Genomic DNA, 14,483 nt, shown 5'->3' with positions numbered 1-14,483 from the left:
CAAGCATGAGGAGCCTGGGTGGCCCTGGCCCAAACGGAAGCCATAGGGGTGGAGAGTTGATTGAACCTTGCCTGGGGCCAAGGGCCCAAGCCGCCTCCCAGCCAACCTGACCTCACAGGCTTTGGCAAATGCCCCAGGCTTCCCCACTTCCTCTCCGGGAGCCTTGGCCTGCCTCACAGCCAAGAAGGATGTGAGCAAAGTTGAGGTTCTCCCCCAGTATGTGGCCATCCTTGCATCTTGGTGTTATTTTCAAGTGTGCACCAAGTTGTATTAGTTGATTTTGCCCATCTGTCCCCGTAGGGATTGTGTGTTTTTTGTTAGGGATGGGGAGGATTCCTTCAAAGCAATCAATTCTCCCATTAATTCAGTAATCATCGAATTCACTTTTTGCCAGCATAGAAGTTTTAAACATTCCCTGTATTCTCCGAAGCTTCAATAATTTGAGTCTCTGGAATAAAATTAACAGTAGACAGATTAATAGGAGAAAAGGCATGCAAATTTATTACATACATGCACAGGAGTCCCACAAAATGTGAGACTCTAGTAAGGGCCAGACTGATGAAGTCTAAATAGCATTTGAGCTCCAAAAACTGGGGCCTGAGGTTTCTGGGAGGAGGTGGCGGCAGATGCTAGGAGGTTGAGGGGAGGAAATGCATGGCAAACAAAGGCTGTCTTGTCATGCAGATAAAACCTCTCAAGTAGCCCAGTCCTCAGAAGAGATGGTATCACCTTCAGTATCCTCTCCAGTGAGTTAATCGTACATGTTTTATGAGATGCTAGGGAAAGGGCTCAAGACAATGGCATTCCTTCTGCAGGAACTTCCCTTAGAAACAAAAGAGAACTTCAGAGAAGTCCCCTCCCTGCGCTTCAGGAGGGTTTTGGGAGGAAAGAGGAGTGAGCTATGGTAAGAGACTTTAGTTCAAAGCATTCAGCCTCCCACAGCTCCATACTTTGGGGTATCATTTTCTGAGCCCCGACACCAATTTCCTAGGATAGGATTTTTAAAATTTAACTCAATAAATGCAGGGGTGGGCCAAGCGCAGTGGCCCACGCCCATAATCCGAGCACTTTGGGAGGCTGAGGCGGGTGGATCACGAGGTTAGGAGATCAAGACCATCCTGGCTAACATGGTGAAACCCTGTCTCTACTAAAAATACAAAAAATTAGCCAGGCGTGGTGGCAGGCGCCTGTAGTCTCAGCTACTCAGGAGGCTGAGGCAGGAGAACTGCTTGAACCCGGGAGGCGGAGGTTGCAGTGAGCCGAGATCACGCCACTGCACTCCTGGGCGACACAGTGAGACTCCATCTCAAAAAAATAAAATAAAATAAAATAATAAAATAAATGCAGGGGTGGCGCACAGTATGACTTCTTTCCCAAAATTTTTATCCAGTTATCCCAGCACCGCTTGTTAAAGAATCCTTCCTTACCCTTATTTTGAAGTCCTTTATTGTGTAAGATTTTCTACAGAATAGAATCTATTTCTGACTCTTCATTCTTTCCATGAGGTGTAGATTATTTTTACACCAATGTCATATTTTTCTTGCTACTTTGTAATCTGTTCTAATATTACATATTAGAGCAAAGGAATTAAACGCCGCTCACAAAAAAGGAAAGAGAAAAAACCCCATACGGTTATTGTGAAAGCAGATCGGTGTTGCAGGGGCGGGGGTGGGGCAGGGGGTGGACTAGAGGGCCACAGGAGATGGCTGGGGGGTGACAGAACTCTATCTTCATTGTTGGGTTCGTTATATAATTCTGCATTTGCCAAAACTCTAAGTAGGCCCAGAGCAAAATGAAACCATGTGACCCACCTCCTGGACGGATGAGTGAGCCAGCTGGGAACTCCCATGGCCCTCCAGCCTCTCCTCGCGTGACATAATCACTTTTGCTTTTGCTGCAAGAAGCATCATTCTTTTTCTTTTCTGAATCCAATATGGATGCCTAAGCCCCCACCTGCCAAGGGGGATGGGTTATCAATATCTGAACCGTCACTGCAGGGCCTGCACCCTCTTTGCAGAAACCTCAACACCTACATCCCCTGAGTCTCGGAGGAATGTACCCAACCTCCCAGACAGGCTTCCTCTGCCTGCTCCACGCTCTGCCGACCCATGCCACCGTGGAGGCCCCTCTGTTGTCCCTAGTTCTGTCTGAGCACTTCTGGATTCTCTTCTGTTCTCTTTTCCACCTGCCTGGCCCCAGTCACTATTTGGAGCGGCCTTCACTACTTCTGACACGTGTGGTCTCCCTCCCCCACACACAGGTAAGCCCTATCAGGGCAGGGGACCGAGGGCCTTGGCCACCTTGGCTTCCTCACCTGAGAGGGCCCCAAATACATCACTGGAATGAATGGCAGCTGCCCCCGGAGTCCCTGTGCTTGGCACAGACCTGGTGCCCACGGATGGTGAACGAACATTCAGAGTAAGTCTTCCCCATCCATACCACCCCAAGCTCAAACCCATTCTAGTATGGGGGGGCTCTGGTTGCTCCTGACTCCACAACCCACCAGTGCCTTCTGGAGCTGCGGTGAAGACACCACCCTACCCTGGCAATGCCCGCAGCTCAAAGGAGACAGAGGCAAACCAACAATTACAGCAGCACGGAAAGAGCTGATGGAGATTGGCATGGGGGCTGTGGGCGCAGGGAGGAGGGAGTGCCCAGGCAGGGGAGGCAGTGAGTTCAGGGAAGGTTTCTCAGAGCACTGAAGGGCTCTGCCTACAGGATGAGGGCTCAGAGGGCTACAAGGGCTTGCCAAGGTAAGAAGGAGGCACCACTATCAGTGACTAGAGGACACTAGTGTGTCAGAAGCCTGAAGGGATGGACCAAAAGGCCCAGGGAGCTGCTGGAAGGGATGACACTGAGTGAAGGACTGGAGGCCCCAGAGGCAGGGAGCCCAGCACCAGGAGGCAGCCACCTTCTGCAGAGCAGGCTGCCCGGACCAAGCCTGCTGGGGCCGGGGGGGGGCTGCACAGAAGGCTAAGCCAGGGCAGCTGGGAAGCTGAGGCCCCGCCAGCAGGAGGGAGGGGCTGCCCTGAGGTGGTAACCACTACAGTGACACCTGTGATCAGTGACACCTGTGGTCGGTTGGCCCCAGAGCCACCCAGCCGGCTGGGGGACCCAGGAACTGGTTTGTCCAGCCTGGATGAGCTGACGGGGATCCAGCTCCGAGACGCCCCAGGTTCAGGTTCAGCTCTCGTGCCCTCCCCCTACATCTGGGCCTGGCTTTGGTTTCTGGCACGGCTGCCAAGTTTTGGTACCTCCCACCCACTCCCCACTGGCTGTACTGGCCAGCCCAGCTCCCTAATTGCTGGGTGGGGAACTGTTCTGCAGAGCTGGTATACCGAGGTGGACCCTGGCACCAGCTGTGTGGGCCCCTGGCCTGACGGTCCCCTGGCCATGGAGGCTGTGATCAAGGCATCTGGCCAGCACCTGGCTCTGAGGGGCCCTCTGGAGGAGCCACTGTCCCAGAGATTTCCATTTGGGGTTTGGAGGAGTTTGTGAAATGGGAATGGGTACCAAGGGGGTGTGTAGATGATTGGCCTGCCTGACCTGGGCACTCCCCCTTTCCCTCCTCAGGCAGACAGGAGCTCAGGTGTGGGCCTGCATGGGTCTCAGATAGGCCTAGGGGATCTGTCTGGGACACAGGCTCCACCCAAGCCTGGCCAGTACCAAGACAGACTGGGGCTGACAGGAAGGAATGGGGTAGAGGGTGGGGCCAAGAAGGGGCCTGCACTGTCTCCAACCCAGACACTGGCTTTTGGAGGCCAGGCTCCCAAACACACCCCCTCGGACACACCCACCACCCGCAAGCACATCTTTACACACATCTGCCACTTACATGGCCATAAACACACCATCCCCACAGCAGACAGTGCACACGCCTCACTCTCTGCCCTGAAAAGGGGGGCCCCCCAGCTCATGCCTCACACCCGTCCCCTGACATCCATGTGCACTAACTCCACTTCACAACCAGGACCCACCTGTGGGGCCTGAGGGGCTGCCAGGCATGGCCAGGGTAGCCAAAGGGAGTGACCTGTGGCTCTCTGCAGACAACTTCTCAGAAGTTCCGAGCTGCCCTGTCAGGGAAGGGACTGGTGAGCTGACATCGGTGTGCAGGGCCCTCTGGGGTAGGAGCTCATCTAATTCAGCCTGTGCCCCCACACTCAAGAGGGCCCAGCACAGCACCTGGCGCACAGTAAGCATGCAATGCACGGCAGCCAGTCCAACAATGAGCGCGTAAGGAAGCTGAGCTTCCCTCAAAGGAAGGGAGAGACGCCACTCACACAGCCAGACTGAACCTGTGTTCCAGGCCAGGCACCCAGCGGGGGAGCAAAGGCCCAGAGGGCAAGCCAGGCCTCTGAGAGATCAAAGGCAGGTGTGGGTTTTAGGGACCAGCCTTAGCTGAGAGCAGGGATCTGGGAGGACTGACCGTCCTGGAGCCCAGCGCAGGACACAGGCAAGGCGGGGTGGGGAATGCTTCCTCCTGGGAGAGCTTTCCAGAATGTAAATCAATCATATTTCACCCCTACTTAATAATGCCCCAGAGCCCCGTTGCTGATGGGGAAATGTTCCCATTCGTTGCTGTGGTAAAGGCTCTTTACCAAGAAACCCATAAGCTTGCCCACCTCCTCTCCTGCACCTTCCTACGAACAGGGAATGAGGCAGAGCACTTCTAAGGCCCCCCCACTCCTATGGAGGGAGGGAGGGAGACAGGAGGCGGGTGCCGGGAGGGGCATGGTCTGAGCCTGTGGATCCTCCTGGGGCCCAGCCTTCCCACCAAGAAGACATTTCATGTTCTCAAAATGCCTTGGTTGACTTGCCCTTTGTTTTCTTGGCATTCGCTGGTATTGTTCCTTCTGAAAACTCCACTGGTGCTAAAGAAAGGAATTTCAGCCCACACGGCAGTTAAGGAACTGTGTGGGGCTGAGGCAAGGAGTAGGATTCCTCTGCTCCCAACACATGCCCAGTGGCCATGCAGACAGGTGCAGGGGACACCCTCCCACTGACCACTGGCCATGGGAGGAGCTACTGCCCAGGTCAACAGCCTCAATCCCGACCATCCATCATCCTCTGGTCACAGGCTCAGCGTATTCTGAGCCTCTGGTAGAAAACGTGGTTTTATTCTGGGGGAAGCCAATGTTCCCACCCCAGCCTCCTTCTCTGGAGGAAGGCCCCAGCCCAGGTCTCCAGCCTCCCTCCCTCTGACCTGCCCTTCCGGACCTTGGGGCTGGTGATCCCCCAGCCTCCTTCTCTGGACCACATCCACTCCAGGAAGCAGGGCTGGGCCCTGCCTAGGTGCTCCTCTGCCAGGAGGGCCTTGTCCTGGCTCCTGCCAAGGCACCCTACCCAGCCCACGGCCCCACTGGATCCCTCCTCTCCTTGCACCTCCCCAGCCCTGGGCTGGCCTCTGCAGGTTCCACCCCAACCAGTGCAAGGGAAGGCTGAGCCGGCCGTCTCAGGGCACCTTCTGACAGTGTTTCTGCTGTCAGCTCGCTCTGCTGGCCTCAGATCTTGGAGGACTCGAGCCGGGGACTCCAGGGTGTGGGGGGCTCCCGCAGTGCCCGCAGTTCCTGCTCCAGTGCCTGGTTGCGGCGGTACATGTCCATGTACCCTCCCTGGATCTCCCGCTGGTAGCGCAGCACGCGCTCCTTCTCCTCCTGCCAAGTCCGCCGCTCCTGCTCAAAGCGCAGCGCCTGCTCCTGGCCCCGAAGTCGCTCCTGCAGCAGCTCAGCCCGCAGCTGCTCAGCACTGTCTCTGGCCTCGCTGCCTCCTGCCTCCCCCAACAGGCCCCTGCTCTTGCAGTCATCAGTCTCACAGCTGCCTGGGGCTTCTTCCCGAGGGGCCTGCTCCTGCAGGCTGCGCACAGCCTCGCGCAGCTGGACCAGCTCTGCGTCCTGAGCCTGGGCTTGTGCCCGGCTGCCCCGAAGTTGTGTCTTCAGACTGAAGATCTCCGCCAGCTTCTGGGCCAGTTCCGCCTGGGCTTCACGCAGCTGCTGCTTCAAGAGGCTAATCTCTGCTGTCTTCTGGCACACCTGGGGGATGGGGAGGACGCAAGCAAAGTAGGGTGTGGGGAGCCGGTTTGGGAGGGGGCAGGCACAGGAAGGGACCGGCAATGGAGATGGGAGAGTCTCGGAGCCCTCTGTCATCTCTCACCTCCCATCGGGCTTCCTCCTCTGGTCGTGCACTGGGGTCAGCCTCTGGGAGGGTGCCGGGGGCCCGAGGCTCTGGAGCCAGGCCCTGCTGAGCCCGCAGCTCCTTGCGCAGGCGCCGCTGCTCCTGCTGAGCCATAAACAGCTGCAGCTGGAGGTTGCGCTCGCTGCGCTCAGCCTTTTGGGTCACCTCGTGCAGCCGCTCCACATACAGGCGCTTCAGCTCAGCCAGCCACAGCCGCTGGCGCTCCTCCAGCACCTGTCAAGGGGAAGAGATGCATCCACCGTGGCCCTGCCCCCTAGAGGCGACTCAGAGCTCCACCCGATACTCCAGCCACTGATCATATCCTGTGCTCCTACACCACAGGACCCAGCCACACATGCGCTTTAACCCAGGATGTCCTCCAGGGTGAGGTGTCCCCATCACATGGCCCTCCCAAGGAGCCTCTCTCCTTCCTTCCCACACAACTCCCAGGCAAGGACCCCCAGTGACATGACATCCCCACCACCTGGGATGCAGAGGAAGGAAGCCGAGCCAGCTCCCCCTTTCTTGCTCTCTTGTGTCCACGGCCACGTGGGTGAGCTGGCTGGGGCCCCTCTCTCTGGCCTGTACCCCAGTGCTGAGGCACAGAACAGGACTCCAGGGCAGGGGCTCCCTCACCTGCGTGAACGGGTTGGAGCCGTCCTCATCGCCAAGGCCCCTCTTGAGCTCCTCACAGGTCTCGGGCAGCACGGCTCCCATCTCCTCGGCAGAGGAGCAGGAGAACTCGTAGGGGGGTGGTGGCTCGGGCAGGCAGCTCAGCACAGCTGGTGGGCCAGCCTCCTTGGGTCCTCGAGAGGCCCGGTCCAGGGAGCCCCCGAGATGGTTAAGGTGGCCAAGGGAGGAGCTGAAGGGGCTAGGGCCAGTACCAGGACTGCGACCAAAACTACCCCCACTGGAGGAGTCGGACAGGCTGGGCTCGGGCTCACGGCCGCCCTCATCTAGGCTGAGGGCGTGCAGCAGCTGTGCCTGGGCCTGGCTGGCCCGGGGCCCGGGGCTCAGGGGCGGGTGGCAGGCCAGCGTGTGCAGGCTGCCATTGCTGCGCCACAGCTTCTGGCCTTTGTGGGACGCCAGGCTTTGCATGGATAGGAAGCCTTTCCCGTTGCCCGCTGTAGGCTTGAACACTGAGGGGCGAATGCGGCACTGCCAGGAAGAGAGGGCAGAGAGGGCAGGTGTGAGACCTGGGCAGCTGCCTGCTCTACCTCCTGATGCTCCCACAGCCCCTGAGGGATCCTCTTTGAGACCGCGGGGCACGTGCCACCAGGCCGCAGTGAACAAACCTCAGGCCAGCCCGTAGCATGATTTTCGTATCTCAGCATGCCCTGTCCCCACCCCATCCCAACATCAGGGTCTCCAAGGAGACCCCACCCTCCCCACACCTTGTAAGGGGCATGAGCAAAGGTGCACCTTGTCGAAGCGACCCCGCTCTGGCAGTGAGGTCTTGCTGAAGTCACCCGCGCGAGGATGTTCCCGGTAGTAGAGGGTGGCATAGTCGGCAGGCTCGTTCCGAGGGGCCCGCTTGGTGTTCTTGGTGCTCTTGCCGTCCTTCTTGGGGAGGTGCAGGTAGCTGAGAAACTCACGCTGGCCCAAGCCCTTCCGGAGGAGCCCATCAGGCTGGCGGGAGCCCCGAGACCCGGCAAGTGCCGCCCGCAGCTCTTCAGGGGAGAAATCCTGCCGTTCCAACAGGCTGCCCACGCTGCCCATGGCAATGCCAGCAGGGCCTGGGGCTGTGGCCATGAAGTTTCAACAGGGTACAGGCAGCTGCTTCTAGGAATTGGGAGGCTCCATTAGGGGCAGGTGAGCACTGGCTGCCCAACTTCCCTGGGGCCTGAAAACAAGGCACTTGCTCCCTGTAGCTCCCCACAACCTAGCCCAGGCCCAGGTAAGGCAGATGTGGGTCCAAGAGAGAACCCCGGGACAGGATCCCTAGACTGGCAAGAGAAAGAAGTACAAGCCCCAAAGCCACCTGCCCATCTGTTACTTGCTGGAATGAGTCTAAGGAAGAGCAATGGTGCCCCAGCCATGCACCAAAGGGCCAGCTCCGCCTAGAGGCCTGTGTGGGATTCAGAAGTACCGGGAGGGGATAGGCCTGGAAGCAGCAGGACAGGAGCCGTCCTCCCAGCACTGGGCCCACACAGGGCTAAGGAAGACAAACTTGGCCGGGCACGGTGGCTCACGGCTGTAATCCCAGCACTTTGGGAGGCTAAGGCAGGTGGATCACAAGGTCAGGAACCGCAGACCATCGTGGCTAACACTGTGAAACCTCGTTTCTACTAAAAATACAAAAAATTAGCCGGGCATGGTGGTGGGCGCCTGTAGTCCCAGCTACTTGGGAGGCTGAGGCAGGAGAATGGCATGAACTCGGGAGGCGGAGCTTGCAGTGAGCTGAGATCGCGCCACTGCGCTCCAGCCTGGGCAACAGAGGGAGACTCCATCTCAAAAAAAAAAAAAAGAAAACTTGGCCTGGCTGAACCTCACCTTGCTTATCCTCCTGCCATGTTCCCCACCAAATCTGTGGAGTGGGGAGAAGGCACAGAGACCCAAGGCCAGTGAGACCCTCCTTCCCATGGGAGAGGGGTAACCCCTGCAGCCCCTCTTCCTGCAAAGGGTCAAAGCTCCCCAAGGGAAACATCTGGCATCGCGGGTGGGGGGGCGGGGGTTGGGGGCTACAGTGGGAGGGATACAAACAGGAAGGGCCCAAAAGGAGGAAGGATGACGTGAACAATGGCCACAGTTTCCGGGACAGGTGTTCCCATCTGGGCAGTGGTGGGTGGAGGAGGGAAGGGGCAGCTGAACTCACGCCAGCCCCTGCACATGCTCTTATTCCAAAGCCCACCACCTGGCAGGGTGGGTCCCAAATCCTAACCCTGGCGGAACCAATCGGTGTGTGACCCCGGCCAAGCTACTAACCTCAGTGAGCCTGGACTTCCACACACATGCCCTGGCGAAGATAACACTTATCACTGGGATGCTGGGAGGATGGGGTGGGATAACATGACAGAGCACCCAGTCCAGGGCCTGGGCCACAGCTAGGGTCAACAGGCTGGCTGGAGCTGAGCTCAGCCAGGCACACAAACATCACCAAGGGACTAGGCTGACGGACCACCTTCCACCTGTGCTGGGCCACACGCTCTGGAGGCAGGGCTGGTACCTAGTCCCCTGGGGATCCTCTGCACAGCCCAGTGCCCAGCATGGAGCGGGCGTGCAGAAAGGTCTGGCCGAGTGAACGAATGCCACCTTCTCTGCCTCCCACCCCTGAGCAGCTGCTCCCATTCTCGAACAGAAGCCCAGCAGGCCGGCTGCAGCTGTGAGTCCCCTACTACCACCCACGCTTCCGGGCACCCACTCCTGCCCCCGAACAATGGTCGTTAGGAGGTTCCATCTTCCTCAACCATTTCCAGGTTTTGTGTTTGTGGAAGACAAAGCTCTCCGGGAGGGGGACCTGCCCCAAACCCACAGCCTCACCTCACCCTGTGCAAAAATGACCTCAGCTCTCCCCTCAACAACCCCCAGACCCAGGATGGGGCGAATCCGGGTTTGCACACCCCACCCAGCCCAGCCCCTGAGAACACACGTTGCAGGCCACATAGGGGATGCATCCAGGTAAGGAATCACAGGGGCTGGGTTCCTACAGCGACTCAGCCCTGCATACGGGTCCTGCTGAGTCCTGTGACAGAGTTATTGTCCTTTCCTTTTTTTTTTTTTTTTTGAGACAGGGTCTTGCTCTTCACTCTGTCACCCAGGCTGGACTACAGTAGCACAACCATGGCTCACTGCAGCCTCGAACTCCTAGGATCAAGCCATCTTCCCACTTCAGCCTCCTGAGTAGCTAAAAACACAGGTGCGTGACACTGTGCCCAACTATTGACCCTTCTTAAAGGTCAGTGGGGCTCAGAAAGGTGAAGTGACTTGCCCAAGGTCATAGCTGGTCACGGCTGCCCAATGTCTAGTGGGGACCTAGGATGCACCACCTACAGCCAAAAGTATTAGAATGGAAGCATCCTGCCTCCTCGTCTGATACTTCCTTGCCACGACAAGCCCATCCAGCCAGAGATGTGGTTTGTCCACGAGCACACTCAACTCCTGTTGCTGCTTCTTGGGGAGGGGACAGCAGAGACCTGCTCTCCAGCCTGCCCTCACTCTCTCCAGGGGACCCCAGACACAAATGCTCCGCCTTTTGTCATGCCTCAGTTTCTGCATCTCTGAAGTGGGAAAGGGCCGGGCATGGTGGCTCACACCTGTAATCCCAGCACTTTGGGAGGCTGAGGCAGGAGGATCACTTGAGCCCAGGAGTTTGAAACCACCCTTAGCAACGTAGCGAAACCCCATCTCTATTTATTTTAAAAAAGGAAAAAAAAAAATGAAGTGGGAAAGACTCTGCCTGCCCGGCTTTCCTCAAAGGATTATTGACAGTCAGAGATGGAGGGGAAAGGGCTTATGAAATGTAAGCCCTGTGTGGCCCTGGGGGCGGAGACGTTGGCAGCAGTGCCAAATACGCCCACCTCACCGCAAATGCACACTGCCTCAGCTTCCCGTGGGCAGATGCTCACTTCCTGTCTCGAGGAGAGATAACCGACCCCCCAGGTTCCCCACGAGGCATCTCAGGTCCAGGGAGAGTCCCTGAGCTAGAGGTAGCCACCGGCCGCAACAGTGCGTACAACCACACACACCACAGTGTGCCACGTGTCAGCCCCACCCAGCAGCACAGAGAGCCCATGTTAGAGGACACGGTGCGGACAGTCACGTCCAGCAGCAAACACAATCATACAGCTGTGCACAAGGTCACCCACAGCACTGAGCACCTTCCAGGACACACTGACAAAGCAGGAGCAGCCCAGTGGCATGATGACCCAGTGTCCTTCCCAGCCCCCAGGCTAGTGAAGGAGCAGCAGACAGCCCCTTCCCTTTGTCTCTCCTTAGGCCCCCCACCGTCCCCACTGTGCCCCTCCTGGCTGACTTCTCTGACTGGATTATCAGCTCCCCCAGCAGGGCGGAGGCCCCCAGCTTTCAGGACGCTCCTCCCTGCCTATGTCACAGAGTGGGGACAGTCTCTTTTCCTAAAGGGGTCCATCCTACCTCCACCCCCTCCCCCAACACACACATTCCTTCCTTCCTGTTGCTTGGAAGCCCAGGGATTGCCTGCTCAGGGCAGGGCAGCTGTGCAGGCTGGAGGGGATTTGGTGGGGGAGGAGGGAGGGAGGACAGCAAGTGCCTTGCAGCCTCACTGGAACATCAGAGCAAAAAGCCGGGGCCCCTGCACGGGTCGTGGAGAGAAGGGTGGGGACAAGCCAAGTGCCTGGGCTTCCCTGCCCTGGGAGTGGCAAACCCCCAACCACCCAGCTGGCTAGATTTGGGCTGGGACACTCAAGCCACATTCTCCACAGGTCCTGGCTAGCCCCATTAAGGCCTCTCCACTCCTGTTTCCTGCCACCAGTCCCCTCACCCCTCTCCAGTCCTCAGGATTAGCAGGCAGCACTGGAATCTCTGAACACGGAGAGGAATCTCTTTCGGACCAATCCTTGGTGGAGATGGAAGACACAGCTGCCCTGGCCAGGAAGCAAAGAAGGAGAGGACGTGCTTTCTTTGAGGGGGGTGTCCCGGAGCCTGTTGGTGCCCTTTTGGATCACGCCAAAGGGCACTATCACATCCTCACAAGACACACAGGAGATGAGTTCTGTCATCCCCCGCTTCACAAGAGGAAACTGAGGTTCAGAAAGTGAAGTAATGCGGTTAAGGTCATGTTCAGCCGCAGGGGAGAAAGCACACAGGTTCCAGGATTAGAAGTCCTCTCGGATCCCATCTTGCATCTCCTCTGGGTTGGGACATTCCAGTCCCCACATGGGCAGGAGTGCTGCCTGCCCTGGCTACAGTCAGCCCCTCCTGAGCCCTGACCCCAGGGAAAGGTCCCACCACCTGCTGGGGGATCAGCTCTGCTAAGGGGCGTGTCTGCAGCTGCCCCTAAGGAATGGGACTGGAATGTCCCAGCTCCAAAAGGGGGGGGGGGTAGTAGGCAAGGGGGGCCCAGAGAGGGGCTGGGAGAGGCTGGCCCACCCCATCCCCTCTGTGACAGACACTTGAGGCAGAGACCAGGGGCTAAAGCCTGCGGAAGTGGTGCTTAGTATCACTATATAGTGCTTCACGGCTGCACCGCAGTGTACAGTTTTTTCTCAGCCCTTCTATTTCATTATCTCATTTCATCTCCACAGCGGCCTCGTGGGGGCAAACAGGACAGTAATTACCCTCACTGCATTTCACAGATCGGGAAACTGAGGCCTAGGAATGCGAGGTGAGTTGTCCAAGATCCCACAGTGAGAAGCAATCTCAACTCCCTGGGCAAGGTCCTCTCTACCTCAGCAGGTTGTCCTAAGCCAGGGGTCACGGGTTCCCCTCCATGGGCACACACTGCTGTGTATGTATTGCATGTATGTCTGCCCAGCCCTCCACGCCTGTTTCTCCCAAGGACACCTGCAACCAGGCTGCTCTGCACTGCGGTCCACCAGGCCTGGAATCCCTCCTGCTGCCCCCCAGGTCAGGAAGAAATAGAGGAAACCTGCCTCATGGGGACTCCCAGTGCCTATGCTAGCTCTAGAGGCGGTGGCAGAAGCAGGCTGGCCGCATTCATTCACAGTCTCGCACATGCACACCCACACGCTGCCAGCCGGTAGAGAAGCCCTGCCTGGGAGGGCCCTGGGAGGAGGCTGATAACCGCGCCCAGGATGGCCTCCTGCGTCCGCTCCCTCCCGAGGACAGCCAGGCCCAATCTGTTCCTATGTAGTTGTGGTCGGGGGGTGGCCCAGTGGGAGACAACGGGTCTCAGTTCTCGTTCTGGATACAGCCAGGGCCCTGATTTCGGCTTGGCTCCAGGCCAGCCCTCACTTGGGCCAAAGGCTGTGGCCGGGACTGGACCGGGTGCTCTAGCGGTCAAGACCTAGGAATGTCCCCTACCCGCAGGCCCGCAGCTGCAGCCTGGTGGACCGGCAGGGGGTTGGGGGATAAAGGAAGTGTGGGAGGAGGCGAGAGATCTCATGGGCAAGTCAGAGGGGCAAACGAGGTTGCATCCCCACGGAATTTGTGTCAGGAAAGCAGGGGTGAAGGCGAGGGCTCCCCAGGGTTGCGGGAGGTCCCGGGGCTACCTGGGGGGCGGGGTGGGAGGCGCGTCTCCTCCTGGCCCCTCCCTGGGGCCTGCCGGGAGCGGCTGGGCAGGGGGGCGGAGGCCGAGGTCAGACGCCGGCGCCAAGGACGCCTGCCCCACCCAGCCGTGGCGCAGGGGTCCCGCGCGCTGCTCCGAGGAAAGCGCGTTTGCAGGGGTTGGGGAGAGCAAGGTAGCCTGCCACCTGCCCCTCCAGCGGAGCATCAGGGTCGGTCCCCGATCCGGTGCCTCGGTGACCGGGAGCAGGGGACACCTGGGCGCACGCCGCACCTTGCCACCCCCGCCCATCTCTCTCAGACGGGAGCCTCGGCCAGCGGGGCAGCAGCTTTGCCAAGGACGCCAGAAAACAAGACCTTGGCGACCCGCCCCACCCCTCCCCACCCCCCGAGTCCAGCCCGGGTCCCCAGCCCCTCGCGCGCCCCACTTACCATGGTGGCGACGCGCTCGCCGGCCCGCGGCTCCGTAGCCCTCGCGCGTCGCAGCTCCCTCGCGCGGATTTGAACCCTCCTGCAAGGCGCCGGCTCGGGCCGGGACTGCGAGCCGGGTCGGAGCGGCGGAGCGGCAGGCGCCGGGAAAACGCGGGCGGGCGGGCGGGCGCCGGCGCCGGAGCCGGATTGGCGAGGGAGGGACGCGCTCCGCGGCGCTCGATCGCCTGCCCCAAAGGCGGAGGGAAAACCCGGCCTGACTCACCGCCGCGCGGCGAGCCCACAGCCCGGCCCCGGCCCCCGGATGTGGGGGGCGGGGCCGCCTACCCGCGAGCCAACCTGGGCCCCGCCCGGCCCCGACCGCGCCCCCGGCCCTGACCCGCAGAGGCGCCGCACGGCGGTGGCGGGCGAAACCTGGGCCGGCTGCGCCTCGCGTCGCTGCCTCCCTGAGCGCCCTGGCTCGGACCGAGGGGTGGGCAGCCCCGAGCGCGGCCCACGCCCCAGAGGGCGCACAGCCCGCCCGCTCCTCCTCCTCCGCCGTTCGCCTCGCCCGCCTCCTCTAAGGAAGAGGCGCGTGAGGTCCCTCACCTCCCTGATTGTAGCCGCCTCTCCTCTCCGGAAAACCTGATTTCCCCCCTTTGGGGATGAACCACGGTAGTACTTTGAGAAGTGAAAAGATTTTACCCCACGACTCTGGCTGAATTGGGCACAGAGTTATTTTC

The 14,483-nt window shown here is 59.5% G+C and overlaps 1 protein-coding gene across 2 annotated transcripts; it reads right to left on the bottom strand.

Annotated features, from left to right (window-relative positions):
* Positions 1-474: 474 nt before the first annotated feature.
* On the bottom strand, positions 475-14,104 carry N4BP3 (NEDD4 binding protein 3). 2 transcript variants are annotated; one of them, XM_002816291.5, is made up of 5 exons: positions 13,765-14,104; positions 7,594-7,953; positions 6,808-7,329; positions 6,151-6,405; positions 475-6,029 (listed from the first exon to the last, which is right to left on the bottom strand). In XM_002816291.5, exons 2-5 carry the CDS (start codon positions 7,921-7,923, stop codon positions 5,502-5,504), a joined length of 1,635 nt encoding a protein of 544 aa, XP_002816337.1. In that variant the 5' UTR covers positions 7,924-7,953; positions 13,765-14,104; the 3' UTR covers positions 475-5,501. The 2 variants fall into 2 exon arrangements, with proteins under 2 accessions (XP_002816337.1, XP_024103502.1); XM_024247734.3 differs by having other exon boundaries at positions 7,594-7,950; positions 13,765-14,072.
* Positions 14,105-14,483: the final 379 nt, after the last annotated feature.

This window comes from Pongo abelii, chromosome 4, assembly GCF_028885655.2.
Source record: "Pongo abelii isolate AG06213 chromosome 4, NHGRI_mPonAbe1-v2.0_pri, whole genome shotgun sequence".
NCBI classification, from domain to species: Eukaryota; Metazoa; Chordata; class Mammalia; order Primates; family Hominidae; genus Pongo; species Pongo abelii.
The sequence above is the reverse complement of the archived record's forward strand: the minus strand, read 5'-3'. Positions and strand labels throughout refer to the sequence as shown.

What these genes read in the sequence shown, in the direction of transcription:
- N4BP3 (XM_002816291.5), bottom strand. Translation starts at nt 7,923, where the DNA reads ATGGCCACAGCCCCAGGCCCTGCTGGCATTGCCATGGGCAGCGTGGGC. An exon ending in AGCGGGGTCGCTTCGACAAG is followed by an intron (nt 7,330 to 7,593) that starts GTGCACCTTTGC and finishes TCTTCCTGGCAG; the next exon opens with TGCCGCATTCGCCCCTCAGT. An exon ending in AGGAGGAAGCCCGATGGGAG is followed by an intron (nt 6,030 to 6,150) that starts GTGAGAGATGAC and finishes CCCATCCCCCAG; the next exon opens with GTGTGCCAGAAGACAGCAGA.